Here is a 27336-nt window from a genome sequence, read left to right on the forward strand (position 1 = left end):
GCGTAGTCCCCGAAGCCGCGCCCTATGGGCAAATCCTCCTCGCAGCTGTTCGGCCGATGCTTCCCGTGCTGCGGGAGGAGCGGCGGCTCGAGGCCCCTCCCCGCGCCGAGCCGGGCAGCGGAGCAGCGCAGCCCCGTTTGCGCCGCTCCCGGTGCGTCCGTTCCGTTTCCGGAAGGTGTCGGTACGCTTCCGGCCTGAGCGGACGGCCGCCGCTATGGCCGCAGGGCGGGAGGCCGCGCTGCCCGACGGCCCGGAGCGCTGGAGGCCCGGCCGCCCGGTGTGAGGAGCAGCGGAGCGGTACGTGCAGCCGCGGGGAGCCGCCGCGGGTCGGGCCGTGGGGCAGCGCGGGGTGCCGGGATCTGCCGGCCGGTTCCGTGTGCGGGGCGGCTTCCCTCCGGGTTTAACAATTCACAGTTCGGAGCGGCGTGCTGGTGGCCGGTTTTGTGGTGACGCTGCTTTCCGAGCCTGCAGCCGTGGCAGGTTGAGCTCCTCGAGCCCTGTAACGCGCCGTTCCCCCTGCAGACAGGCGCTGTTCATCCCTCGTGCAGAACTGACGTTTTGTACGGCACCTCGCCTAGCGATGGTGGGGATTTCAGGAGCATCTGAGGCTCCAGAACTGACATTCAGGGCACTGAAAACTGATATACAGGGTACTGGTGAAGATTATTGCTTTCTGGTTTGTGCCCACAGAGCTGGACGTGCCTTTATCTTCGTGCTGCTCAACGATTCTGTGTTGTGCTGGCTTTGTTGGTGGCTGGCACCAAGCAGCACCAGTGTGTGAGCGGTGACATCGCTGCACAGATGTGTGGTTTGGCAGTGTGTGTGTTGTGCTGGAGGAGCTGGGTGAGGATCCGTCCCCCGTGGGTTATTGGAAGCCATAAAAGCCCCAAACACGACTTTGCAATTTGTGCTGTTTGGTGTTTTTGCTGCTGAAAGGGGTAGAATCGGGGTGGGGAATTGCAAGGCGTGCTGCAGTTCGGTGATTGGGAATTGTGCTGCTAAAGGTCTGACTTTAGCACTGTGGCGTGGATGGTTGCTTATCTGCTGTGCTCAGCTGATAAGATTAGGTGTTCCTTTTCCTCTGCAAACACTCTGTGCTCTTCATCATGCTGAGTGAGTCCTTGCAGGAATATACCAATGATCAGTGGATATCTTCTGTGTTTCCAGAACCCTGCTGCTGCCCACAAAGGCCATGGAGAAGAGGTTGGAAGTCAAGCTCAGCATCAGTGCTCCATTTCTGCCACAATATTGCTGGGGAAGACCTGCAAGGAAGCTGAGAAGCCTGCAGCTGCTCTACCTGTGCGCCTGCCTGTGTGCCTTGTGCTCCTCAACAGGTGATTGTGCTGCTCTGCCTGGGACCTTGTCTGTATTGTGGATGTTTATCCCTCTCACCCGTTTGAAATACTCAGAGAGGAAAGTGAAGCTTATTAGCTGCTAGCCTTTGTAGCTGGATTAAAACCAAACTAACTTGATTGTTGCTAAATGAGCTGTCAGAAATGTGGGATAACCAAAGCTCTGTGGAGAGCTGTGGGGCAATGAGGGCTTGTTTCTCATAATGCTGTATCACTCTGGCACCCAACTGCTTATTGAGCAGCAGGGTGTCTGTCTGCCCCACTCTGCTCCTGTTGGGCATCTTTGCATGTACTGCTGGCTTTCAGGTGTTTGTATCTCACAGGGAGCTTTCTCTGAACTGAAAATCCTTTTCCCAAAAAGGAACGAGTGATACTCTGGTTAATAATTTCATCTGAGCAGTACTTGAAGGAGGTTGGGAAGGCAAGAGCATTTTGAAGCACCTAATGTTTGTAAAGTCTCCACAAGCACTGTATGTCAATAGTCTATTTGCCTACAGGTAATTTTTGTTTGTTTTTATGTTTCCTGTTCAAACTTGAGTAACTAACCTCTTGCTCAAGTAAACACACCAGATGGGTTTCTTACGTGGAGGCTTTCATGTAATGGACTGGGTGCTTGGGTCTTCTTTTGTTTAAAAAAATCAAATTCTATCTTTTCAGGTGAATGGGTTAAATTTCTCTAAGTGTTTTAAGCCCACATCTTCCCCAGGAGGTGGCATTTTCACCATATGTGCACATTGTTCTTTTGGTTTTGTAGGTATCACTTAGGCAGCAGAGTTTGTTAAACTGAAGAGGAATCAGAGGTGCCCAGAAATTGGTGTGTTCATGTGGGGTTACCCAAGGAGCTGTGTTGACATACTTGGTTACGTGTGACAGATTAAAAAAAAGTCTGTGCAGTCAAGTTGTTAATCATTAATTCCCTATCACTGGGGATTAACTGCCTAAGTCTATGAACCTGAGCTTATTAATAGAAACTGTTCTTATCCATTTTAGTTCCCTGCTGTTCAGCAGAGCTGCGAGTTGCATCAGAGGGACAGAAGCTCTACAGACTGAGAAGGACAGCATTTTTTGCATATATATACTAGAGAGCTAAAAATGATAAAAGCAGTATTGAGGAGTGACTAAGCACACAGTATGCAGCAGTCATGTGCTTTGTGTTGTGCAAGGCTGGTTACCTTTCTGGAGCTTAGGATAGGACTTGTTCACAGGGACATTCCTGCTGCAGATTTGCTTTGCATCCCCTGTAGCTGCTGGCATGGATGATCACAGTGAGCAGATTCACCACCCTGCTGGCCTGACCCAGCCTGCAGGTCCCTCTGTGCAGCTGCCATGCTTAGGATGTAGCATGAGGAGCTGTAAGGGGCTGAACAGGTGGCTTCTGTCTAAGGAAACCAAAGTTGGTAACTGCCTGTGCTTACAGCTGCCTCCACTCATTTGGTACAGGTCCATGTCTGCCTGGTGCTGCAGAGATCCCAATTTGTAGGGCTGCAGATATCAGTGTGGGGCTTTGTCTGCCCTTAGGGTGTTCCTATGGGATCCAGGGAAGCAATGTGTTGTGAACAGGCCAGGGGAGTTTTCTTGGCAGACCAGAGTTGAAATGCAAATGCAGATAGAAGAGTTCTGCGTGATTCAGTGAAGCTGTGTGAATTTGTGACTCCTGCCAAACACCACAGGAACTGCATAGTTGAAAATCAGTGTGCTTCTATGAAAAATGCATATCTTCATTGCTGGCCTTCCATATTGTGTGTTGCCTGTTTAACTTCTGTTGTTTCTCTGAGTTAATTGAGCTGTCTGTGTAGAGCAATACAGAAACCATATTGGCTTATTTCAGATAAACATGTCCTAGGTGGGCACTACCAGAACTTTGGAAATGAAATCCGGATGAAATATAATTCAGATCTCTGCATTTTGACTTCACAGCGGGTTAAAAGAGAACAGTCTTCTCAGCATGGTGGTGTTTTGTCATCTAGACTAAATCCTGGCTCTGGCATACCTAGGAGATGCTTATGGAGATTAGAGTTTCAAATTTTAGATGCATGCATATAATGCTTGTCTATATAGTGACTTTTTTCACAAGTGATATCTTCCTGGGGAACACTTTACATTTTAAATGTACCCATTCTGTTTGTGCTTAGTTCTAAACCTGTGATTGGAAAGCCCTGCGTTCTGCACTGAGCCTTTTTTTGTGTGGTAGGCATGAGCCAGGGCTCAACCTGAGGAGTGATGGATGAGTTCAGGATGAGAAGGGTTTTTAAGGATGTGGAAAGCAGCACTTTCTGCACAGTAGGTATTAAGGAACAGAGCTTCACCTTAAACAGAAAGTGAGGATATCTTTTGTTGTTTTCTTTTAAGACTAAATAGAGTTAGGGTACTATGTTAGGCTGTGGTTGGACTTGATGATCCTTGAGGTCCCTTCCAACCTGACTAACTCTATGATTAAATCAAATCTCTACAGATAAGATCCTCTTAACACTTCTGCTGTGAATTTCATCCTTCCATTTGTTGCCTGTTCCTCCAAGCCCAACGTGTGCTTGGCATGCTCACATCCTCCTTGTGCTCACAGCCCCTCCTGGTGCTCTGCCCTATTTCCACACCTGTCAGGTCTGTTCCAGGTGCTCATCCCTGCCTGCACACAGCCACGTGTTGGGGTGACTGTCAGCCCAGCATTTCAGAGTGTAATGAGGTCAGCTGCTGGCCCTGGGCAGCCTGCCTGTCTGCCTGCTCTCCAAGGAAATGCTGTGTTGATGAAGTGTGATGATGATGGTGCTGATCTTAAAGGTGCTGTTGTCAACATCTCCTTCTGTTGAACATATGCAATATCTCACAGATTGCAGTTTCTCAAGTGAAGAGCTTCCCTTCCTTTCTTGCAGTTCTGGGCTCAGGCACCCACAGAGAGCTCTGGGCCCTTGTGATCCCCTCACAGATCTCAGGTGCCTTCTATTGTGCCTGATGCTGGCTTGCTTCAGCTTCGTCTTCAAACTGCCTCTGCTGTGCTTGTCTCACAAATAAGCCATAAATAACGTTTCTCCTTCTTTCTTTCTGCTGTATCATAAACAAACTTTCCACGTGGTCCGAGTTCCCATTTTGAGTTGAAAGTCTTGGTGTTGCAAGAGATGCATGTGGAAGGAACGTGAAAATGGCCATCACTCTTTATTTTGAACAGGTGTCCTAAATCCACTCTGGGTAAACAAAATTAATGTATTTGGAAGCCTTTAATGATGAGTAACAGAAGAGCTGTAACACCCACTGTGATGTTTGTGATAACTGGATTACAGTGAAATGCATCTGTCATTGCTGCTCGCTTTCTTTGGTCATACAATGTTATCCCAGAGATGTTGGGGGTTGATGCAGAAGGAGGGGGAAAGTCACAGCAAATCTGTGCTGCCAATTCAGGGTATTAACTGTGATTCAGAGGATCAGAGTTCGTTGCCACATCAGCAGTGTGAGGTGAGTGCCTCCGTGGCAGGAACGTTCTGAAGTCAAATGATAAAAGTAGCCAAGGTGGAAAACATTGTGTTTCTGTCACACAGAGAGTTTCCCAGGGTGGTTGTTGCAAGAGGTGGAGGCTCGCTGCTGCTTGTGAGCTCCACGTTTGGTTAGAAAAATAGAAGGAAAAAAAAAAAAGGAAATTGTGACTACTTTAACAGGAAGAAAAAAAAAGTTCCCCATTTGTGTTGTGGTCCTAACAGGGAGGGGGGCAGATCAGAGCACAGCTTCCAGCTGCACGACTCAAAGTCCAGTGGCATAGTTGGTAAAGTAATCTTCCAGTGACCTATTATGCCTTGGATGCTGAACGCAGCACAGTGTAACAGTCCCATAGGTCATTAGTCTATTTTTAGGGAGTCCTTAATCTGCAGAGCTCTGAATTTTGGAAGCCTTTAATCCATTGATCCCTACCAGCACTCCAGTTTTTCATGCTAGAAAAAAAAAATCCATATGTAAAGCAATTGCTGCTCTACCCCCAATTGAAATCTGAAGCAACTTTAACTGTAAAGAAATATGTGACAGATAATTGCTTTTATACTGTGAAACAAGGCATTGTTACTACTGCAAGGGAAACTATGGGCAGATTATGGTAACTTTGTCGTGACAGTAGTGATGAGGATTTATTGTTGACTGTTTTAGAAAACTGAGACTTGTCTTTGTCTTCCTTGTTCCCAGATGCAAGCTGGAACAAATCTAAATGTGAGCCAGGGAAGATCCTGCTTGGTGGACGTTTGCAGTCATGGGAAGATCATCACTTACAGCTCCTGGAAGGCTTTCACACTGTGCAGTCCTGTCAGACTGCCTGCTGCCAGAGCCCTGCCTGTGATGCCTTTTGGTTCTTGGAAAACATGTGCATCCAGGTGAACTGCTCCGTGCCTGCCGTGTGTCAGACAAACAGGACTGGCACTTCTGATTCTGTTTTGGTGTTTTTAAAGAAATCCAAAAGCACAGAGCACTTCTCAAAGCTTCAAACAGAAAATGATGTGAAGACCTGGCTCCGCAGGTGGTTAGAATGGGGCATCCCAGTCCAGGGGAAAAAACGACTGTGGAGGTCTTTCCAGAAACGGAGCTTGGCAAATAACAGAGTGCAGCTCCTGAAAGGGGACACAGCAGCAAACCCTGGTGGTGAGGCTGCAGCCAGAGCATCAGACAGCAGATCTAGAAGCAGCCGAAGTGACAGAGAGCGCCTGAAGGATCAAGTACTGAAGCACCTGGGGGAGGACAGGCCTGTTCCTGAGGCCCATCCAAATCAAAAGAAAGACTTGCTGAAAAATGGGCAGAATCCTCAAGAGCAGAAAACCAAAAGCCCGTTCCCTCCTAAAAGCAATAATGTGAATGGATCTGGTGATGCAGACAGTGTTGGCTTCCCACAGGTGAGTATGATTGCTGGGACTGCAGTGGGGCTATCTTGGATAGCTGTCACTCTACTGCTCTTGCTTTCTATAGATTTGGACTGTTTACATGATAGAATAACTTTCTAGATGTCTGCTTTCAGCCTCCTGTCAGCAAGGCAAGGACAAAGGTTCAAATTTTCTGCTTTGTTTTGTATTTTTTGAGAGAGGGATGAGGTTTTTTTTTTTCCCCCACTCTTCCTATTTGGTATAAACTGAGAAGGAAGATGGAAGTAATAATAATGCTTGCACTTTGTATAAGGTCATGGAATATACTGACCAAATGAGATGCAGAAGTGAGGTATGATAGTTGTGATGTCAGAGGGAAGGACCTGGAAGTTGACACCATTAAAGTACCTTTTTGGACCCACAAAGTCAAAAACTGTTTCCTCTGGAGTACTGAATAGAGGCAGTGAGGTATATTATCTATGGACTTTTATGGTTTCCCATGTCATCCTACTTACTTGTGTTGGCACCTTAACTTTCTGTTCTATTTTTGAAGGCTTTCAGTTTTTCAAATCCCCAAAAGCTTATGTTGGCATTGGTTGAATGAAACCAGTTCAGACTCTACTGCAAGCTCGTGCCACGTTAATCTAGTAAATCCAGATGTTAGTCCTAAGAGAAGTTAGCATTTTAAAATCTGCAAATATATATTTCTAGAAATATACAGAAAAACCCACAAATGATGATGGTCAAAGAAGAATCCTTTGTGAAATTCCTTACATATCTTCTGCCACGTCTCCAGGATTTGGCAGTGTTGAAGCCTGGTGCCTTTTCCTGTTGCTACGTTCTGGAAATGCCTGAATTTATTTCTCTCCTTTGAATGCAAATCGTGGTTCCAGGTGGGGCTGTGAGCAGGATGTGGAGAGCAGCCAAGGTGCACCACGTGGAGCTGCAGGGCTGCCCTGCTGCCATGTGAAATCATGCACCAGGACTTTACAAATGTTTGATTTTCCAGAGCCTTGCAGCACCCAGGGCTGACATAAAAGCTCAGCTTTCTCTCTCCTCTGCTTTACTGCAGCATTTCTACCCTGCTACTTTTTCCTTCCTCCTCTTATTCGAGGTTTACACAGTGACCCCATCCTCTCATTTATTCTGCACGTGACCTGTGCTGAGAACCTCTGTTGCTTTAGAATAGCTGCTGCATCTCCCTGCTTGTTCTGCATGTAGCATGTTGCATTGTTCAGTGCCTGTCAGCAAATGGGCTGCAAATACTAAATTACATGAAGTAATCAATGGGTGAATGTTGCTAAGTATCCAACTTTCCCATCTGTAGAAGTGCTCCTCTTTGTCATTAAGGTGTATGTGAGGGAATGGGTTTCCTTCACCTTTCTGGTTTTTGCTAGCAAGGAGATCTGGATCTTTGATGAAATTCTGGTTCATCACAACTACAAATTCTTCCTAAAAGGTGATGAAATTCCTGGCAACCGCATTTCTGAGGTATGGGATGCAGTTTTTAAGGAAGAATTAAGAAAAACCACCTTGACAGGAGTGTTGAGTTGAGGCTGATGCTGCCCAGCCCTGGGCTAATTCCTTGGCTAGCAAAGCATCCAACTTTCACCAGCAAAATATAAGTCAAGCTATGCAGCTGTCCTCGCATTTCTGATCTGAGAGCAGTTTAATTTAGGCCAAGGATACAACATTGAAGGCTTTGTACTTGGGCTCTGGCCAGCCTTTGCAGGAGGGAGATGCCAAAGTAGGGATTTTTCCAAGCTGGGTTGGTTTGGGGCCAAAATAAGTAAAGTTACACGCATGGTGAAATCAATAGAATTTAATCTGAGCTAGATTTGATCAGGTACATTGTTTGAGCAGGTGAATGCAGTGCTTCTAATGCTGTATTTGTTACAAAGATTTGGCAGGTAGGATGGAAGCTGGAGGAAATTACTGCATGCACAGCAGTGCATGCTTGGGAGCATCAAACATCTGAAGTGGGTGAGAATACTGAATGCGTGGCAAGGAGAAAATAAAAGGATTTCCCTAAAGAATGCAGGGAATGGTCAGGTGGCTGTTTTAGGAAGGCATTGCCTCACTGAGCTTTAATTTTCCTCTCACATTTCTGACAGCCCCATAGCCATCTGCAGTGTCGTTTGCTAATTTGCAGCTAGCATTAATTTGTGGCTTTACTACATCCATGCTACGGTGGCAGAGATGGGGGAAGGAGAAGCACAGCAGGGTAAACTGCAGTGCACCCTTACCTGTCCTTAAGTAAGGAAGGGAAATTTGGGCTTTTCCTTTAGTGAGTGATATTTGCCAGGCACCAAAATCTTTCCAGCTTGTTGTAGAAATACTTTGCCAATTTTAGAATCCAGCAGTGCATGTAATAGCCAGACAGGAGGAGTATTTAAGTGCAGCACTGCTGACGAGAAGGGCTCCAGCAGCATTGCAGCAGACCTGCAGGCAGACCATGGCAAAATCTGCAGCCTTTAAAGTGGGGTTTTTACAACAGAGCCAACAATCAAAGTTGCAGAGAGCCTGTTTTGTGTATGCACACCCCTCTCACCAAAGAAAGGCCCATTTAAGTTGAAGGATGAAACAGAACTCCAGATCATGGGTGTTTTTCTTTAAAGTACATCGAGTTCAGTGCAGGTCCTGGTGCACGTAGCTGCTCTGTTAGAATTTTACAGACAGACATAATGCTGTCAGACAGGGAGAGAGGTCACTTGTCCCAGACAAAGGCAGCTATAGGTTGGAATAAGAAACATCTGACACATTCTTTTGGGCCACTGTGCCACTTTTCTCTGTTTTGTAAGCTAATAAGATAGGACAGCTGGCAAACTTGTAGTCTTCCCCTCATCCCCAAGAATGAGATCTTCTGTTCTTTGCTTTAAAGAATTTGGGGTTATTGGGAAAAGATAAGAAATGTCTCAGCTTACAAGCATCAGAGGCATTTTTGACTGTTATGTTGCCCCAGGCAAAGCTTATCTCACTTGAGCTGTACGCAGACATTTGGCTGTCAGTTCATCCTGAAGACTTCTGGGAGGAAAAGGGTCTTTCTTAACCATCAGGTATTTTAGGCATTTAAAGGCCTCTCAAGGAAGCATCCATCTCAGTGAAAATACTCCTGAGCAGAGCAGAGCTGCAGCTGCTATGCCTTATTTGTGACAGCTGTTCTTGCAGCCCATGTGGGTCGATTCTCACTAAGCAAAAAAAGGTTCCCTGTGGTGGTGTGCAATCATGGAGGCTTTCCCCTCCTGTGCCTTCCTGAAGCAGCCTGTCTCAAGTGTCTCTGAGTTCCTGCCTGGCTGCTGAGCTCTCATGAAGCTTTTCTGACTTGATCTTACTTGGTAAGAGGTGTGCCACTATCTCCAGTCACATAGCTGCTGGTCTCGAGGCTGCTGTTGGAGAGCAGCACAGGGCAATGCTTTCAGTGGCTGGGGAAGGCTAACCAGGATATGGAGGAAGGAAATTTGTTTGCCTGAAACAGCAAAAAATGTTTCTGCAGAGCAACTTCCAGTGCTTCCATTGCTGCTCGTGGCTGGGCTGGCTGTTCCAATGCATGCAGAATGGCTTTATTTTTACTACTGGCATTTAATACTTAATAAGCCTGGCCCATTTACCAGCAGGATGTTGCCCACTGTAGTCTAGAGCACTTGTTTCCTGGACTGGATGCCAAAAGCATGGCATAAAAGCCTGAGAACGTTTCCTCCAATGTGAGCTTGTGATCAATTCCCATAGTGAGGAGCAGTGGTGAGCAGTCCAGTTCCAAAACACCTCCAAAGTCCAAAACAGTGAGTTGTTCCATTTTAAACATTTAGCAGACGTTCCCCAAGTAGGGTTAGCTCAGCAGAATGCGTGCTTCATGGTGGAAAGTGGATTGTCAAGAATAGGGCCTGCTGGACTGAGAGCTGGACCGGGGCTGGGTACTGCAAAAGGAATTTTCTGATGGAAAAAAAGGAAATTGTTGCTGCCGCTTTGATTACTTTCAATAAAGTTGTTCATCCTGTATAGATGTGAGCAAGCTTTCTGCCCTCAGGCTCTGCTCCCTGCCCCAGCAGCATCTCCCCTGGCATGCACTGAGGCAGTTGTTTATGTCAGACCACCTTGCTTTGAAGGGTGATTCGGAATAAATTTCATCTTGCTGAAAGTCTTTGATTATTAAATAAAAATGCCATTGCAGCCCTCCCTCTGTGTGCTTGCCAGCTGTGCAGCTTCAGTACAAGGAGGACGTGGCCAAAACAAAGGCCCCAAATGAACCCCAGTTCCCAATCCTTGTTTTCTGCTCCTGTGTTATTCCACCTCTCCATTCTTTTAGTCCTGTTCTCTGCAGTTTTGAGCCCAGGTCTTCTGCCACGTCAACAGCAGTGACACTTCAGATGCTGTACTCGGATCTGAGGTCTCAACTGGTGTTCTGCTCAGCTGGAAATGGTTTCTCTGCTGTGGAATAACATGGAGAAATGTTTTAGAAGCAGTAAAACATCATCCTTATGGGGAGAAACAACCCAGGGACTTCTCAGCATCCCCCAAAATGAAGAAGTGCAGCTTTTGGTGGAGTTCAGTATATAGAACAATCCAACAGAGTTTTGATCCTCTGCAAACACAGCAGATCCCCAAAACAAACACAGCAAAACAAAACTGAGCTCAGTTCAACTAAAACTACTCTTTCTTTTCCAGATCCATGCAGGAACATCTGCACCAGAGCCACCAGTGTTGACCACGCTCTCCAGTCCTGTGGCACTGAGCTTGACAGCTATTGGAAAGACAGAGAAGCCTGAGCTGCTGGATGATGCTTTCATCCAAACCCACTCCTCAGATACGTTGCCCACCATCAGCCCTGCACGGGGGAAAAGCACAACGAAGATGCAGGCTGCTACTTCTGTGCCAAGTGGTGCTCCCACAAATAGTAGTGCTTCTCCAGTCCAGACAAACACTGCTGTGTCACCGAGTACTACTGCAACTGCACCAGGTGAAAGCATGCAGGGATCCCTCAGTGGTCACCTCTTTAGGTTTTGATGATAAACCTTTGCAGCACTGGAAAGCACTGGGTATTTTAGTGGTGGTACCATCAAAAGAATGTTGAGACATGTGCGTTAGTGCATGCATCATAAATCTGCATCATAAGATACTGGCATCATAAATCTGCATATGACCATTGGGTTTGTTTCTAAGAATGGATTGAAAGGAACTATGATATCTCTGTTGCTAAAGTGCAGGTTGAGATGTGTGAGGCACAGTCATGTGAAGCATTTTTTCAGCAGTTGTGACACGTTGTTCTCTATCAAGTTCAGCAGAAAGCTTAATTAATGTCTGTTCAAAATGGAGTGCATCTGATTGCCTTCCATCTCTGAAATGTCAGTGCACATAAGAGCAGTGTGCTTGGCCATTCGCCCACGCTGTGCTTTGCAGCAAAGTGGCATTTCTGTTCACACTGGTATTTCTTAAAGCAAACATTTGAAGATCAACGAAAACAAAAATGCACTTTGGGCAGCTCTGTTAACCCACACAGGCCATCAGCTCATGCTGTGGGGACGTGTGCTCATACTGACCAATGTATACTGGTTGTGTGACAGCTCAGAATTCAGTTAATCCAATTTTCTGAATTTCTTCTGAATGTAGGGTTTCTTTTCCCTTACAAGGAAACAAACAGAATGTTTAAGGGAAATGTTGCATCCAAGGATGTTTTAGGCAGGCAGCTGATTGGATGCCTGTGCTAATCAAGTTAGAATTCTTTTTAAGGACTTAAACCCAACTAAAAAACTTATTTAAAATATCTTCAGTGGTTTGTGCTGGAAAAGCACCATAGCCAGGGCCTCCTTGTTTTGCTCAATAGTGCAGAGATCACGTGAAGGGTATTTTTTTTCTCAGAGGAGTTTTAAGTTTTTCTCTGTTTGTTTTCTGATGAGGTCAGATTTCTTTTTGCCTTGGAACTCTTTGCAGCTGAAAGACTGATGGGGCTGTAAAATCTCAGGGGGTGGAGTAATTGAGGGAAGAAAGGATCTGATAAATTTGTTTTCTTTTAGTTAACTGGTTGATTCCAATAGCTATTAAATAAATGGGAAAAAAAGGCTAAATATTTACTGTTGTTTTCCATGTCTATCTTTACTTGAATTTTTGGTACCTATCTTTGAAACGTTGTCTTTGATGGGATCAAACTAGGAAGTAGCAAACTAGGAGGGAGTAAGCTTTCTTTAGCTGCCAATTTATTTGAAATGGTATTGGAGGAAAATTCATAGTAAGTGCTGCAGTGATTTCCTATTTGGAAAAGAAAAGGATAAAAAGAAAATATAAACAAAAGGATCAGGTTTGTATTCTGAGTTCCCGTACTCACTGCTGTAGCTATGCAGATTTTAGAAAATTTCTTAGCCCCCAAGCAGTTTTTCAACTAAGAAATGCCTTGGATTCTTCATATATTTGTAAAGATCTGAAATTGCAGTTTGGTAAATAGCAATGTTTGTCTTGCTTTGCCACGAGACTGCAGCTGGGTTCTCTGCCAAAAACCTGTCAGCAAAAAGCCCTTCACATCCTGCTGGACCTGACTGAACAGAGGCCCCTGTGCAGGGCCTGAGGGTCACATTTCAGCTCTTCAGAAAAGGAGCAGGAGCTGCCCAGTATCTGCAAAGGGTTGAAGGTGGCAGAGTAATTTTGCCCATTAGTGCTCATGCTTTAACAATGAAACTGAAACCTGAAACAGGAGTTACACTGAGTGATGAGGTGTTTACAAAATACAGCCATTTGCTGCTGATTTTTATTCCACAGACTCTGAAGCAAAGGTGGTTTTTACATACATCTGTAGTTACTCTGTTTCTCTTTCCATTCTGTCTTTCTCCCTCTCAGTTATGAAGGAGTTGGTGGTTTCTGCAGGAGACAGCGTAGAAGTCACCCTGCCAAAGAATGAAGTTCAGCTGAATGCATTTGTGCTTCCTGAACCACCACCTGGTAAGGCTTCCCTGGGGATTCTGCCAAAGGCAGGGATGGTGAGATGACCAACAGACATTACAAACAGCATTAAATAAAGGGCAATCTTGAAAGTGTCTTTTGTCAGAAAACAGTTTCCATGTCAATAATAGCAGTGGGAGTGGAGGCGAGCAAGTTACATGGTGCACAGCAGCAGGGGTAGATGAGATGTGTCCCTGTTCAGTTATGTTGTGCCTGCAGGATTTGTGAGCACAATAATGCTTTTCTCTCTTACCATCCTGAGCCGTGATTGTTCCAAAGCTCTGTAATGCCTTACAGGCAGAAAGATGGGTTTTGGCTTTGGAGTAAATGTGTTTAGAAGCACAGATTGTCTCTTTTCTTGGGTATATTCCCAAAAAGCTGCAGTCCAGACTCTAAGCAGTCTCATTTCTCCGTGCAGCAGAATGGGCCTTGTAAATATTTAATGCCTTTGCTTTTCTTTAGCAGGCAGGAAGGCAGTCTTTTAAAAACGAACTTCTGGAGCTTTTCTTTTTTGTTATTTTTTCAAGGAACCACTTATTCCTATGAGTGGGAACTGATTACTCATCCGAAAGACTACAGTGGAGAAATGGAAGGGAAACACTCCCAGACCCTTAAGTTATCTAAGGTAAAGCTTGTGCTGCTTGGTGTCCTGTTGTATGGAATGCCAAGTGGAGAAAACAGGAATCTTGGCAGCCAGGAAAGGCTTATGTATGATTTCACAATGAATAGGAAATAGCACGATGGGCAAGCAGCCAACATTTCACTACAAGTCCTCTTCTGAGTCCCTTAGAAAAAGGAGGTTGCTCCGGAATGAGAGGGAGAAATGGATTTCAGGATCTAAAAGCTGCCTACATGTGATGTATCAAACTAAAAGGGACACAATTTAACATTAACAAAAGGTTGTGAGTGTTTCTACTACCGAAACACTGCAGTGGTCTGTTTAGGTTGGAAGCCTTGTACTAGTCTCTAAAAGGACTGGCTGGTTCCATTAGCTTAGAGCAATGGAATACCTCCTAGCATGTCCCTGGCTGCTGCTTTTAGACAAGATCTAAAGGAATGGAAGGATTGTTGGGTTCTGCACATGGAGTTTCTTAACAAGAAAACGACTTTAAATATTGTATGAATTATACACTTCTGTTTTTATGGGACATTCCTTTGAGCATCATGGATTCTTCTGCACTCAGAACAAAATGTGCAGGCATTAGTTGTGATACCATGCAGAGAAAAGCACTTCAAAAGGAGCACGTCTGCCCCTGCCAGGTTTTCAGTCTGTTGGATAGCATGACTGTTGTCCAGCACCTTCTCATTTTGGTTCACCTGTGATGAAAGGGTGACAAACTGACTCATCCCATAGAAGAAAGAGAAGAAACACATTTTTTTTGTAAAAGCACATAAGAAGAGATTTTTTTTTCTTACGTGCAGGCTTTTTAAATCTCAAACACACCCTGCTGGTACAGTTTCCTGTGGCCAGACAGCCTGAACTAATCTCTCAGACCTGTTCTGTTTGCTTGTTGCTGATGGAAAGTCAGTCTTGACTGACAAACCTGTGGCAATAAGAAATACTAGTCTTTAGTTTCTGATTAGTTGTTGTGAACTAAAATATACGTAGTATCATTTTGGCTTGGAAGCCATGCTTTGCCTTGTATGCATAGATTGGAGCAGAATTGTGTGTTTTGTGCTTCTAATACAGTACCAGGGCATGGTGAGTTGACTTTTCAGCAGGTCAAACTGTGGTTCTGCTGTCTTGATCAAAGGTGAATAATTGTTTGTGTTTGTTTTGCAGCTTACTGTTGGCCTGTATGAATTCAAAGTTGTTGTGGATGGGGAAAATGCACATGGAGAGGGTTATGTGAATGTAACAGTGAATCCAAGTGAGTTCTGTATCAGTGCATCTTTTGTTAACTTCCTGCCTCTCTGTTTTGCTTACTTGACTGGACCCTAGATTAACATCATGAAAATTGATTGTGCTGAGATCTGTGTGTGTGTGTTGAGTCACTTCCTGAAATGTGAAGCTGTGCTAATACACACAGCTATTTGCTGTACCACATGCAGGCCAGCCACCCAGTGCAAGGGCTGGAATACTAATACACAAGTGCTTAGGAAATGCCTCATGCTGGCAGACCTCTGTTGCAATAGAAACTAGAAGCTCTAGGTGCTGCTCAGTTAGAATCATCTCATCTCAGCATGGGAGCACTGATGGACTGCAGCCATTTCTAGAGTACTAGTGTGGTAGCAGTTCTCCTCCTTCCTTTTTTAAGTCCTTTTTGTTAGCACTGCTTCCCTGCATTGGTTCCTGTCTTGCTGGAAGCAAGAATTATTGTGCTGGTGATCATGCAGATCACTGCAGTCTGTCTGATCAGTGCCTGTCCTGAAGCTGCACAGCACATCTGCTCCACATTTTGGACTCCTCTCCTAGATTCACCAGGCTATCAGTTAAATCATTGCAGGGTCTGAAGGGACAGATAGAGATGAGGAAAGGGAAGATGTGCAGCATGTATTCTGCTCACCACTCCTAGTGCCCAAAAGCAAAGCAGTTTTGTAGTTCCTCAGCTAGGGCTTTGTACCATGGTCTGCCTGTAGGTGTCATTGTAACAGCTCTGTTTTTGTTGCAGAGCCTCGAGTGAATCGTCCTCCTGTTGCCATCGTCTCCCCACCGTTCCAGGAGATTTCACTGCCAACAATTTCAACTGTTATTGATGGCAGCCGTGAGTACCTCCTGTTTTAAATAGTCTACTATGCCTGGTTTTTTTTTGTGTTTGGTTCTGTTGGATAAGTTCAGTGCATAGAATCAGCTTCTGCTTCTAGGAGGGGGGGAATCCACATGCTGACACAGCAGCACCTCTCCGTGTTTCCTTTGAAGGCACTGCCCTGAGTGATTCTCCTAGAAAAAAAGACTTAATCAAAAGAACTGGCCTCCTGTGTTAAGCTTGCCTTGGTTAGCTGACACATCACTCGTAATGGTCCTGGCTCACAGTAGAGCTTTTCAGGAGTTTCTTTAAATGCATTTGAATCAACTTGTCCAGGGCTAGTTCTATTTTATCTGTATTTTTTGTTTTTGTGCTTGTTTTTTTTTTTCCATTTCCTCAACACACAAACCTGGAATTAAGGATATTCAAATGCACCCCTGAAGCAGAGTAGATGAGGGCAGACACTTTGGTTATCTGAGGTTGGGCTTGAACCAAAAAAACTTTTGTTTGCTAAGCCCAGCACTGAAGTGGAGAACTGAACAACTGGGATTGTGAAGCATTATTTTCCAACTCCTTGAAAGTCCATTTTCTGTCATAATTGACACAGAAAGCACTGATGATGATAAAATTGTCAGCTATCACTGGGAAGAATTGAAGGGTCCTTTGCGGGAAGAGAAGGTTTCCAGTGACACTGCCATACTGACACTGACCAACCTGGTTCCTGGCAATTACACATTCAGGTAGGTTATACCTTCATCAGTCCTTGTTCCCTAAGGAGAAAATGTACAATATTCCTAAAGTGTCAGCCTGCTCTCCAAACAAACAGGAAGGGTACTCTATTTTCTGATGTACTCTTCTTCACTCCTACCTTTTCAGGTGGTTTCATAGCTTTTCACTTTAGAAAAGATAAGCTATCCAGCTGCTTGTTATTCTTAGTTTGTAGCACTGGTCTAAGATGATGAAGGTACTTTTTCACCTCTAGATGAGGAAAAGGAAATACTGTCCTTAAGTGTCTTAAGTTTCTAGCTTTTCTTGTGCATCTCCAGCCACCACTTTATGTTCTGCTCTGATAATCGTGACTCTTAGTTGCTTTCACAGTTATTTGTGTTTTTTCTTCAGTCTAACAGTCGTGGACTCAGATGGTGCCAGCAATTCTACCACTGCCAACTTGACTGTGAACAAAGCAGTGGATTATCCACCAGTGGCAAACGCAGGCCCAAACCAAGTGATCACCCTGCCTCAGAACTCCATCACCCTGTATGGCAACCAGAGCACTGATGATCACAGCATCGTCAGCTACGAGTGGCTGCTCAGCCCTAACAGCAAAGGGAAGGTGATGGAGATGCAGGTCAGTGCAGGTCTCCTATACTCATCTCTGATTACTTGTTAGCTGTTTGGTTTTTTTTCTATGATCAAGCTATTTTTAAATGGCTGATAGCAAATCTGTCTTTTAATCTTACAGAGTAAGAACGTGACGATTAAATACTTAAAACTAAATCCACACAAAGATGCTATTAGTTTATGGCTGAGCTGGTGCACCAGTCTAGCCACAGGTTTTCAGTGGCATCCTATTTCCTTTCTTGAGCAATGCAGTTTTAAATACTGCTTGAGAATAGAGTATTAAGAGAAATGAGAACTTGATAGCTTTGGATTCTGTTGTTCCATATAGCAGGTCTCAGCATAGCTTGTATCTCCCTTTAACCTATGTGACTGCTAGGGAAGTGTGCTTTCTGTCTGTTCAGTTGCTGACTCCTCAGAACATTACTGAATGCTAAATCAATGGTGGTGTAGGATGGATGCTTAAGTGCAGTCAGAAGGTGTGGAGCCAGACTGTGTCATCTTTTAGCTAACTAAAACAAGAGTCAGGATGGCATTGAGATTCCCAGAAGTGACGCAGACTTCTGGTCCTTTAACAGGAGGTAATAATGAACACCTAGAACCTGCTGATAACAGTGGCTTTAGAAACAGAGTCTTCAGATCATTGGTGTAGAGAATCTTCTCAATACATTAATATGTTTTCTCACAGGGGGTGAGGACACCAGTCTTGCAGCTCTCTGCACTGCAAGAAGGTGACTACACTTACCAGCTAATAGTGACTGATTCTGCTGGGCACCAGTCCACTGCAGAGGTCACTGTGATAGTCCAGCCAGGTAAGCTGCCCTTCCTTGCTTTTGCCTCTTCAGTTCCAGGTGGGCATCTTTCTGTCAGCATACTCTAGATCTTGTAGTAGCTTTCTAATGCTTCCAGATAAGCTTCTCTAATTGAGGACCTTTCTAGGGTATTACATTGCTGATGAACCAACTTAAGAAAATTTCTACAAATATTACCCTTGTAGGCTGTTATCTTATTTTTCACAATGTCATCTAGTTAATATTATCCACCTGTGATGGCAGGATTGTGTTTCCTGAGTGCTGTCTCTGCTCACAGTGCTAAGTCCTGGCAGGCAGGAGCAGGAAAAGTGAAGTAGTGCTTAGAGAATGAGAATCAAAGATCAAAACTTCCAGATTTCATTAATCCACCTTTTAGTGTAGGTGTGTCAATAAAACTCTGATCTGAATTCTTAGCTGCTTTTTGACTCACTTTGTCTGAGTTGAAGATTGAAATAACGGGCAGAAAATATAGTAGGGATTCTTGGAGGAACTTCTTAATGCTGGGGAGCAAGCTCCACCTTTCTGGCATATGTGTAAAAAGTATTGCAATCCTTTTTCAGAAAACAATAAGCCCCCAAAGGCAGATGCTGGTCCTGATAAAGAATTAACTCTTCCTGTGGACAGCACCACTCTAGATGGCAGCAAGAGCTCAGATGACCAGAAAATAGTCTCCTTTCTTTGGGAAAAAACACGGTGAGTATCGTCTTCCAGACAATTCTTCTGCAAGTATCTGGGTCTTTCATTTCAAACAGGACACACCACATATACCCCTCTTGTCTTAAATCCTTGTCACATCAGGCATGACAAGCTTCACCACTGACTAGAGCGAATATTACCCTTTATTCTTTTGATTACCTTGCTATGATGGGAGAAAATAATTTTGCTTTCTGCCAAGCAGTTGTATTTCCAGGCAACTGTGTTTCCAACCCTGTCAACTCTGCTTGAGCCTCATGGTCAGCTCCCATGCTCTGTGCAAAGTTGAAACTGATCCTTTTTTACTCTGTTTAGGGGACCAGATGGTGTCAAGTTGGAGAACGCCAACAGCAGCATTGCCACTGTAACAGGCCTTCAGGTTGGGACATACGAGTTCACTCTTACAGTTAAGGATGAGAGGAATTTGCAGAGCCAAAGTTCTGTCAACGTTATTGTCAAAGAAGGTAGGTCCAGCCATACTCAGCACTACCTGGGGCCCAGGTTATCTCTGAGCAATTGAGCAAGAGGCAAACTTAGGAGGAATGGATGAAGGATAATGAGCAGAGCACTGAAATTGCCTCAGTGATCAGATGTCTGCCCTTTCCTGGAGGAGTAATATTTTTCACTGATTCCCACAATACCTAATTGCACTTCTCTCCACCAGTGTCAGAGGGGGATTTCTGGGTTACAGTAGAGGTCTAAGGCTGTAGTTTTTCATTGGGCACTACCAGATTTCTCTCCAATTGTTTCTTTCTGTTTGCTTAGAGATAAACAAGCCGCCAGTTGCAAAGATTGCAGGGAATGTTGTCATCACCTTGCCTACAAATACAGCTGAGTTGGATGGATCAAAATCCTCTGATGATAAGGGAATTGTCAGCTACTTGTGGACTCGGGATGAGGGGAGCCCTGCAGCTGGGGTAAAGTTTCTTTTATAAATGGCATCCTGCAGCATCACAGCTGTTAGAGAGAGGGAGCATTGATAGCTCCTGAGGAAATATAAAGTTGATCATTGCCCTGGTTACTTGTTAGTGATAAGCCATGCTAGTTAGATGCTTAGTTTACTGATACTTGCTTTTCTCTGCCTTCCAGGAGGTTTTAAATAATTCAGACCACCATCCGGTGCTTCTCCTGTCCAATCTGGTAGAAGGGACTTACACATTCCATCTCAGAGTAACAGATGCCAAAGGAGAGAGTGATGTAGAAAGGACCACGGTGGAAGTCAAACCTGGTGAGTGGTTTTTGTGCTGTACCTACAGTGCATTAGCCTTCTGTTGTTCTGGATTCAGTTTATATTGCAAGTTCTAGATCCTGCTCAGAATTGTAAAAGGTCAAACGTTTAGGGGAAAACAATCATATTTTTATGTGGTTCTAGGAGGCTGATTCTCCTGTCGTTATCTATGAGGCTCATAGACTTGTATTCTGTACTTCTGGATTCAAACCAGAAGCATTTTAGAAGGATGCTAGAAACCTGACTTGTACCTGGACTGTTAAATAGAAGTTCTAAAGGTCTGTGTTATCTGTGTTCTCACTAGATCCTAGGAAAAATAACCTTGTGGAGATGATTCTGGATGTGAATGTCAGCCAGCTGACTGAGAGGCAGAAGGGCATGTTTATCCGACAGATAGGAGTTCTGCTGGGGGTCCTTGACTCAGACATCACTGTGCAAAAGATCCAGCCGTACACTGAGCAAAGGTAGGATTTGTCTGTGAATGCACAAGGAGAGGAATTGCTTAAGTGTTTAGTGACCAAAGGGCTTTTTTTCCCTGGGGAAGCAGATTGGGTAACCAGAACGTACAAAGACTTTGTGTAAAATTGATGTTTCTGCTTGCATGGGTCAGAAGAGGAGTTGCCAAGCAGGTCTTGGTTATCCTTCACCTTTGGAGGTGGTGATTGTCCAGAAGAGCTTTGCTGTCTACACAACTAGTTCAATTTAATGTGAAATTAAATGTTGAGAAACACTGTAATAGCTGTTAGAACAGAAAATAGAAGGTTGGTTTTGACTGCAGTGTGGTTTAAAGTAAGCTACAGCTGGCCTCTTCTAAACAAGTGTTAGTTTGCAGATAGCCACATTATCCATATTAACAGCAGCCTGTTGTTGCCATAGGTTTGATTGTGCTGGAGGTCAGGCATCCCATGGTAAGGGAGGAGATTATGAAAATAGTAAGACCATAAAGCTTGGGTATTTCCATATGTAGTGTGAGCATGCAAAGTTGTGCTTGGAGATGTTTGAAACTTGACTTGACAAAGCCATTAGCAAACTAAAAACCATCCCAGCTTTGAAGATATTGGATGAGATGTCCCAGTGGGATGTCTACTGCATGACCAGGTTTACTTGAAGTTCAACTTTCAAATAAATTTGGGATTCTGAACGAGTCCCTGTAATGACAGACAGAGGGGAATGACTGCCTGGTGTTTGGAGAAGCAGTAGAGATAACCATTTTGTCTGACTTCCAGCACGAAGATGGTATTTTTTGTGCAGAATCAGCCTCCCCATCAGATATTCAAAGGACGGGAGGTGGCCTGGACTCTAAAAAATGAACTACGGAAACAACAGTCAGACTTCCTCATCTTCCGGGCACTGGAAATTAACACAGTCAGTAAGTCAGAGTTGCTGTGATGTGAGCTAATGTCTTTTGCACTTTTTTTGGATACTTGCAAGAAAGGCAGGATTTTCTTAGCATGTTACATGTAACGTTGCTAATGAAGCAGGACTTCACTGCTTTGGCATCAGGCCTCGATGCTTACATTTGCACTTCTTCCTGCTTGCAGTTGTGGCTAAGCTGTGGGAATGAACTGCACAGCGATGACAAGATTTGAGTAAAAACCTCCTTGTGGTTGACCATATTGAACTGTCTTATCCTTTTTTTTTTTTTTAATGCCTCACGTGTGAGTCACTGAGTTCACCTTGCTGTTTTTGGTCCCCAGCATGTCAGCTGAACTGCTCTGAGCACGGGCGCTGTGACTCCTTCACCAAACGCTGCATCTGTGACCCTTTTTGGATGGAGAACTTCATCAAGGTGCAGATGGGGGATGGCGAAAGTAACTGTGGTATGTGAAAGCTCCCTGCCTTTGCTCACCTTTAGGAGGCAAACAGAGTTTGTAGCCCGAGGTACGCTGTGTAAAAGATGCCTGATTGCTCACTGTATCTCTGACATCATGCCTGCACGAGGAGGTGGTCCCTGTCCTGGTCTCACAGTGCATCCCCTTCAGATAGGAGATAATGGATAGGAAAGTGACTCCTCTTCAGAGCCTCTTGGTGACCATTTGCTAAGAGTTGAGTCTGTTCTCAGCTTATAAATTATGCCCCTTTTCTACTGTGATCCTATGGGGGATTTTCTGCCACAGGGAAGCAAATTTTTAAAACAACAGACAAAAAAAACCAAACTTGTGCAGAAAGACTGCAGATCCCAAACTTCTGGCTTCCATTGGAGAATCAGAGATCCTGCCAGTGATGGGTGCTAGCCTCTATAATTCCACAAAAGGTCGAGCCTGCCTTTTTTTTTGTCTCAAGAGTAGTCATCTAAAGTGCACACTGTCAGCTGTATGAGTTGCCAAAACGTCTTTATCTCTGGGGTGTTTTGCTTTCAGAGTGGAGTGTGCTGTATGTGATCATTGCATCTTTCGTCATTGTGGTTGCCTTTGGAATCTTATCCTGGATGGTGATCTGCTGTTGCAAGAGGTGGGACTGAGGCCATAACCCCCACTGTATCAGTGCTGCAGAGCCAAGTGGCTGCATTAGGAGGTGAAAGAGTTTTAAACCCAGAATCCCAGCAGGTTTTCTGCTCAGGCCTGTGATGTTAGTTTTTCTGGCTCAATGTTTCAAGTGGAACGTTGAAGTCCTAAAACTCTGGGTTCGTTTAAGAAGTGAGACTTGGATTAGCCTATAAATGTGCAACTAAAGCAATGTTTTTAATGCTTTGCTTTCTGATGTTAACAATAGTCTGAAATAAGCAAGTATTCTGGCTTTGAAGATCAGTGTGTTGGGTTTTTTTTTTCTTCTAACTTTTTTAAAGAAGCAGCCTGCCTCTTAATTCTGTCTTTTCCCCTTTAGACGAAAAGGAAAATCCAAAAGAAAAAGCAAATACAAGATTTTGGATGCAACAGATCAAGAAAGCCTGGAGTTAAAACCAAATCCCAAAGCAGGTAAAACATGAGATGGAAGAGCTCAGCAGTTCCTAGTGCTTGCTAAGAACACTCTTTCTCAGTGGACTTAAAAACCACAGAGTGAAACAAACATGATGTTAGTCACTGATGGATGAGTCTCAGAAGTTCTCAGCTTGTTTCATTTGTAGACAGGCTATTTAATCAAGTTAACTAACCCTTTGGTTTAAATATTTGGGGCTGAAACTGGTTTAGTCCAAGTGTTTCTGCTTCTCATCACAAAGTGGATGCACATAAGCTCTTCAGAGACTGACCTGATCCAAGAAGTCCAGAACTGGGTGTTAGCTATAGCTTCTCCAGCTCTCAAGTTTTCCATGTAGTTCTGTGCTCTTTTCAATCAGCTTGCTTCTTGCCAGCATGCAATTCCTTGGCAAAGCTGAGCATGAATTCAGTGTCTTTGAGCATTTTACTGAACTGATTGACATTGACTGGTAAACAAAAGAACACCAAGCAACATCAACATTCTTGGTGGCCTGCAGAGAGTACTGTTCATGTCTGCTCTCATATTCTCCCCCTCCAGATGACTTGTTTGTAAGTGTATCCATTCTAGTCCTTGTGGGCTTGAGGCTCTGAGAGCTTAACCCACTCTTTAATTTTTGCTGGAATCAAATGCTTCTCTTAGGAGAGAGACCAATGAGGTGCACAGTGTTCTCTGTGGCTGCAGGCCCATTGGCCCACTGCAGAAAAGCAACCACTTGTCTTTGGTGTTCTTAGCCAGCATTTTCCTGTCCGCACTGCTGTGCTACAGAGTGCTTGTCAGGTGTTCTGCAAAGATCACAGAGTTATTTCAGGCAGGAGTGTTTTTGCTGTGGTTGTATGTGATATCAAAAGCCAGCCTCTGTCACCTGCTGATTGACCAGGGGAAGAGGGAGAATTGGGAAGGTGTATGCAAAGCGTGGCCCTGCCAAATGCTGGGTGGTGCTTCAGCTGCTGAAATGTGTGTTTTGAGTAAGAATATTAGTCCTGCTTTTAGGAGGAGCGAAAAATAGTCCCTGGTCCTTGATTACTAGTGGAAAATAATTACTCATCCCAGTATCATCCCATGCAGTAGTGTTCCAGCAAACTGGACTGATGGGCACTGCAGCAGCAGAGCTGATCACGTAATTCTCTGAGAGCTGGGCCATCCCACCTGCACAAATACACACGCTCTTGTAGAAAAAAAATCAGATGGGTTTCCTCCTCAGCACCCAACTGTGCTTTAATGTGACCATCTGTCACCTTGTGCAGGAGAGCCCCACTGTTGAATAAAGGCCTTATTGTTCTGCAGGCTGTAGCAAATGTGCCTCAACCATTTGCTCCCTGAAAACCAAACTCATTTTGCCTCTTCCAGGGCTGGCTGCTGACTGACGTCTTCTTTCCTTCTAGATATGTTCATGGAGCATTTCCTAACAGAGGAAATGTTGCATTTCTCCATTAAGGAAAAGCTAAATTTCAATATTTCCTCTGCTGACAATATCAGCAAATGTCTCTCTCCCGTCCTTGTGCATTAATCGAAATTCAGCCCATTAATTTGTCTCCCTCCCCTTGCAGGCAAGAGAAGCAGAGATGGGAGTATGGAAAGTAGTAAGAACGCAGTGATCTCCTCTTGCACACCTGCATGTTCTCTTTACCACAGCCCACAGCCCCCAGAGGGCTTTCTAGGCAGTGCCCTCAAGCAAGGTCAGGGAGGCAGATCCCAGGTATTCTGCGGTTTGTTTCCCTGCTTTGCACTGTGTGCAGTGTCTGCATGACCTCTGTCACGCCAAGGTTTCTGAAACAGGATCACTTTGTCTTTGGCTTCAGCGTGTGAGGGAATGAGTGTCAGATGTGGGGAGGTCAGATTAGGCCACCCCTGTGACGTGACAGTGAAATGAGACAGGGATGGAGCGAGCTGTGGTGGTTGTCCGGTACTGAGGGCAGCTTTAACCTGGAAATCTCTCTCCTTTAAAGGTGGCAGGCAGAAAACCCAGGTCCTCAACACCAGCCTGATGCACTCGGAGTCGGAGCTGGACAGTGATGAAGCCATCTTCACCTGGCCTGACCGTGAAAAAGGGAAACTGCTCCGTAGCCAGAACGGCTCCTTGCGCAACGGGCAGGTGACACTGAAAGCCAAGAACCAGAGGGAGGAAGTCCTATAGCTCCCTTCAGATGGCCTTTTGCTGGAGCTCAGTAGGAAGGAGAAGGCCACTCCCGTCCCTGTTCTACAAAGGCCTTTGGAGGCCAGTTTGGTTAGGACAGCAGCTGCTAACTTGTTTCATAGAAAATAACTTTGTGGGTTTTCTTTTCGTTCAGTTAAAACTGGTTGTACTTGAATTTGAACTGCAAGGGAAATCAAAGGGAGGAGGAGACAACTGTGAACCACAGGCGAAGCATCAGAAAAGGCAGAGCTGGATCTGGAAGGACAGAGCCACAGGGAGCAACTGTGAATGTGCAGGACCCTCCTCTCCCACCTCACTGCAGCAGAGGAAGCACCTGTGGACTTCCAGGCCCTTTGCCTGGGAAATCTTTTGAAGAAGGAAGGTCAGAGCTGTACTGCAGGCTGTGCTCTGAGCTCCCTCCAGGCTCCAGCAGCTCACCATCAACTACTGCTGTCCGTTTTTGTTCATTTCTTTCCACCTTCCCTAATGGTTTAAGCACTATTTTAATTTAGACTTGTCCTTTCACAAGCACTGGCTGTTTTGTAGCATAGAGGAGGAGGAATCTAAACACTGTGGTCATGCTGCATCAGCTTGCAGGTAGGAGAGGGTTTTGTAGCCATTTTAAATAACGGTCAGACTTTTCTCACTGGGATGGCAGTGTGGGGAAGCTGACCTGTCTGTGGTAATTAGGTGGGCTAGGAGACCCCCTCCTGCAGCAGGCTCTGCTGTTTGGTACCAGAGCAGGGACAGGACTCTCACCTTTGGTACCTCTGTCTCACGGCAGACTTAATTTCCAAAGCTCTGAGATGGAATTCAGCACCCCCAGCACTTTCTGTTGGTCTTTAAGCCCTCCATGAGACTGAATATCAACCATATCTCAATTTTGAAATGCAGTGGGGTAGGGAACCCTCAGAACCTGCTTCTATATCTCACTGTGCTGCATTCATGGGATGCACCCCCGTCCTCTTACAGGCACAAAGGATGCCCCTGCTCCTCAGTGGTTGGGTGGGCAGTTTATTGCCTTTCTTTGTGTTTAAAACTGGAAAACTCGGTTCACTGGCTTTTTTTTTTGTTTTTTTTTTTTTGAGCTGTGAAAGCCAAAAGGCTTTAACTTCCTCAGTTGTATTTATATTGCTGCACTACTGATTTGTGTCGAGCGAGTTGAAGATTAAACACTATTGAACGCGGGGGAACCTTCCCTTGCTGAATGTGGTCATGGCTGCTGCTGAGTTTATTTTCTGGGCCATCAGTTGTCTTCCACTCAGACCACACGCAGGGATGCTGTGACACAGAGGTGCCCCCCGTATCTGCAAGGCTCACAGCTCAGTGCTGTGCTGCAGGGCTGCTCACGGCCCGGCGCTGAGTTTTGGGTACCGCCGCCCCCTCCTTCGGATGGAGGACAAACAGACCACGAGAGAATGAGGGTTTGGGGCTGTGGGGATGGAGGAGATGGAGGAGATGCGGTCCTGGGGCTCGTGCCGTGTTGGAGGACTCTGCCTTGCGCATCCCTTGCTGTCCTCGTGGGGAAATCCCCTCTGCAGTGCTGTGTGCGCGCCGGCTCTCCCTGCTGCAGAGATCAGTAACGCTCACCGCGAGCGCAGAGTGGTGGAGAGGGAAGAACCAAAACCTGCACGGCTGAGGTTATTTTCTTTGTCCTCAGCGTTCTCTATAGGAAACGCACGGAGGCTGAGGTGCCACGGTCAGCTGCTGCGGCGTTTCCCTGCTCAGGACTTCCCTCCGTGGCCATCTGTCAGCGCTGAGCGTGGCTCTGTGACAGCGCAGAGCTTCCCGTTGGCTTTCCCTCACCGTGCGGCACCGGAGCGCGCTGCTGTTAACCCTCAGTGCCTCAGCATCACCGCACGGGGCAGAGCGCGCAGAGTGTGTCCCAGCAGTGGGCAGGAGGACGAGGAAGACCCTCCCGTGCTGCAGCGATGTGACACAATGCGCCCTTAACGCAGCTCCCCAGGGCCGTGCGTGAGAGTAAATGCGTTCCTCCCAAACCCCTCCACCCCCTCCTCCCCCCCCCACGTCACCACCAGCGTTGCTCATTTGCTACCCGAGCACTGTGGTCCCTCTCTGACCTTGCACGGGGAAGGTTTCTGCATTGCTATGCATTATGATTTCACAATTAGAGACACCCATGTGTGGAAGTTAAAGGCGGAGGCGGCTGTTGGACAAACGCTCGGAGCCTCTGGTTTTATTTCCTTTCACATCAACGTACTTTGAACCCTCGTTAAAATGATTGAGGCAAACGTTGCCATCCAGTTTTAAAACAGTTTGCTCTTAAACCTTCACTCCTCTGCATACCAGCGGGCTGCCCAGCCTGCCCAGCTCTGCTTCACGATGCCTGATTGCAGTGTTAATTGCATCGAGGCTAAAAGTAATTGTTTTTTTTAACCAAGTGTTTCTGGTGAATAAAGAGGGATTTT

The 27336-nt window shown here is 45.4% G+C and overlaps 1 protein-coding gene across 2 annotated transcripts; it reads left to right on the forward strand.

The window, feature by feature from the left end:
- The first annotated feature begins 104 nt into the window (after positions 1-104).
- KIAA0319L (KIAA0319 like) lies at positions 105-26123 on the forward strand. Of its 2 annotated transcripts, XM_090123941.1 has the most exons (21): positions 106-297; positions 1168-1334; positions 5511-6208; positions 10838-11129; positions 12998-13099; positions 13627-13724; positions 14883-14970; positions 15712-15804; positions 16394-16526; positions 16906-17134; positions 17813-17936; positions 18497-18629; positions 18945-19093; positions 19395-19546; positions 19719-19857; positions 20162-20321; positions 21084-21226; positions 21555-21677; positions 22218-22308; positions 22681-22772; positions 24720-26123. In XM_090123941.1, the coding sequence occupies exons 2-21, from the start codon at positions 1193-1195 to the stop codon at positions 24905-24907; spliced, it is 3369 nt and encodes a 1122-aa protein (XP_089980067.1). In that variant the 5' UTR covers positions 106-297; positions 1168-1192; the 3' UTR covers positions 24908-26123. The 2 variants fall into 2 exon arrangements, with proteins under 2 accessions (XP_089980068.1, XP_089980067.1); XM_090123942.1 differs by lacking the exon at positions 22218-22308 and having other exon boundaries at positions 105-297; positions 24720-24858.
- The last annotated feature ends 1213 nt before the right edge of the window (positions 26124-27336 follow it).

The sequence above is a fragment of the Phasianus colchicus genome, chromosome 24, assembly GCF_987193195.1.
Source record: "Phasianus colchicus chromosome 24, bPhaCol1.hap1.1, whole genome shotgun sequence".
Lineage (NCBI taxonomy): Eukaryota > Metazoa > Chordata > Aves > Galliformes > Phasianidae > Phasianus > Phasianus colchicus.

Bases quoted from the DNA above. Each gene is read 5' to 3' on its own strand.
- KIAA0319L (XM_090123941.1), top strand. From the start codon at position 1,193: ATGGAGAAGAGGTTGGAAGTCAAGCTCAGCATCAGTGCTCCATTTCTG. The intron at 18,630-18,944 runs GTGAGTATCGTC...TACTCTGTTTAG, and splicing joins TTTCTTTGGGAAAAAACACG to GGGACCAGATGGTGTCAAGT. The intron at 22,309-22,680 runs GTGGGACTGAGG...TTTCCCCTTTAG, and splicing joins GTGATCTGCTGTTGCAAGAG to ACGAAAAGGAAAATCCAAAA.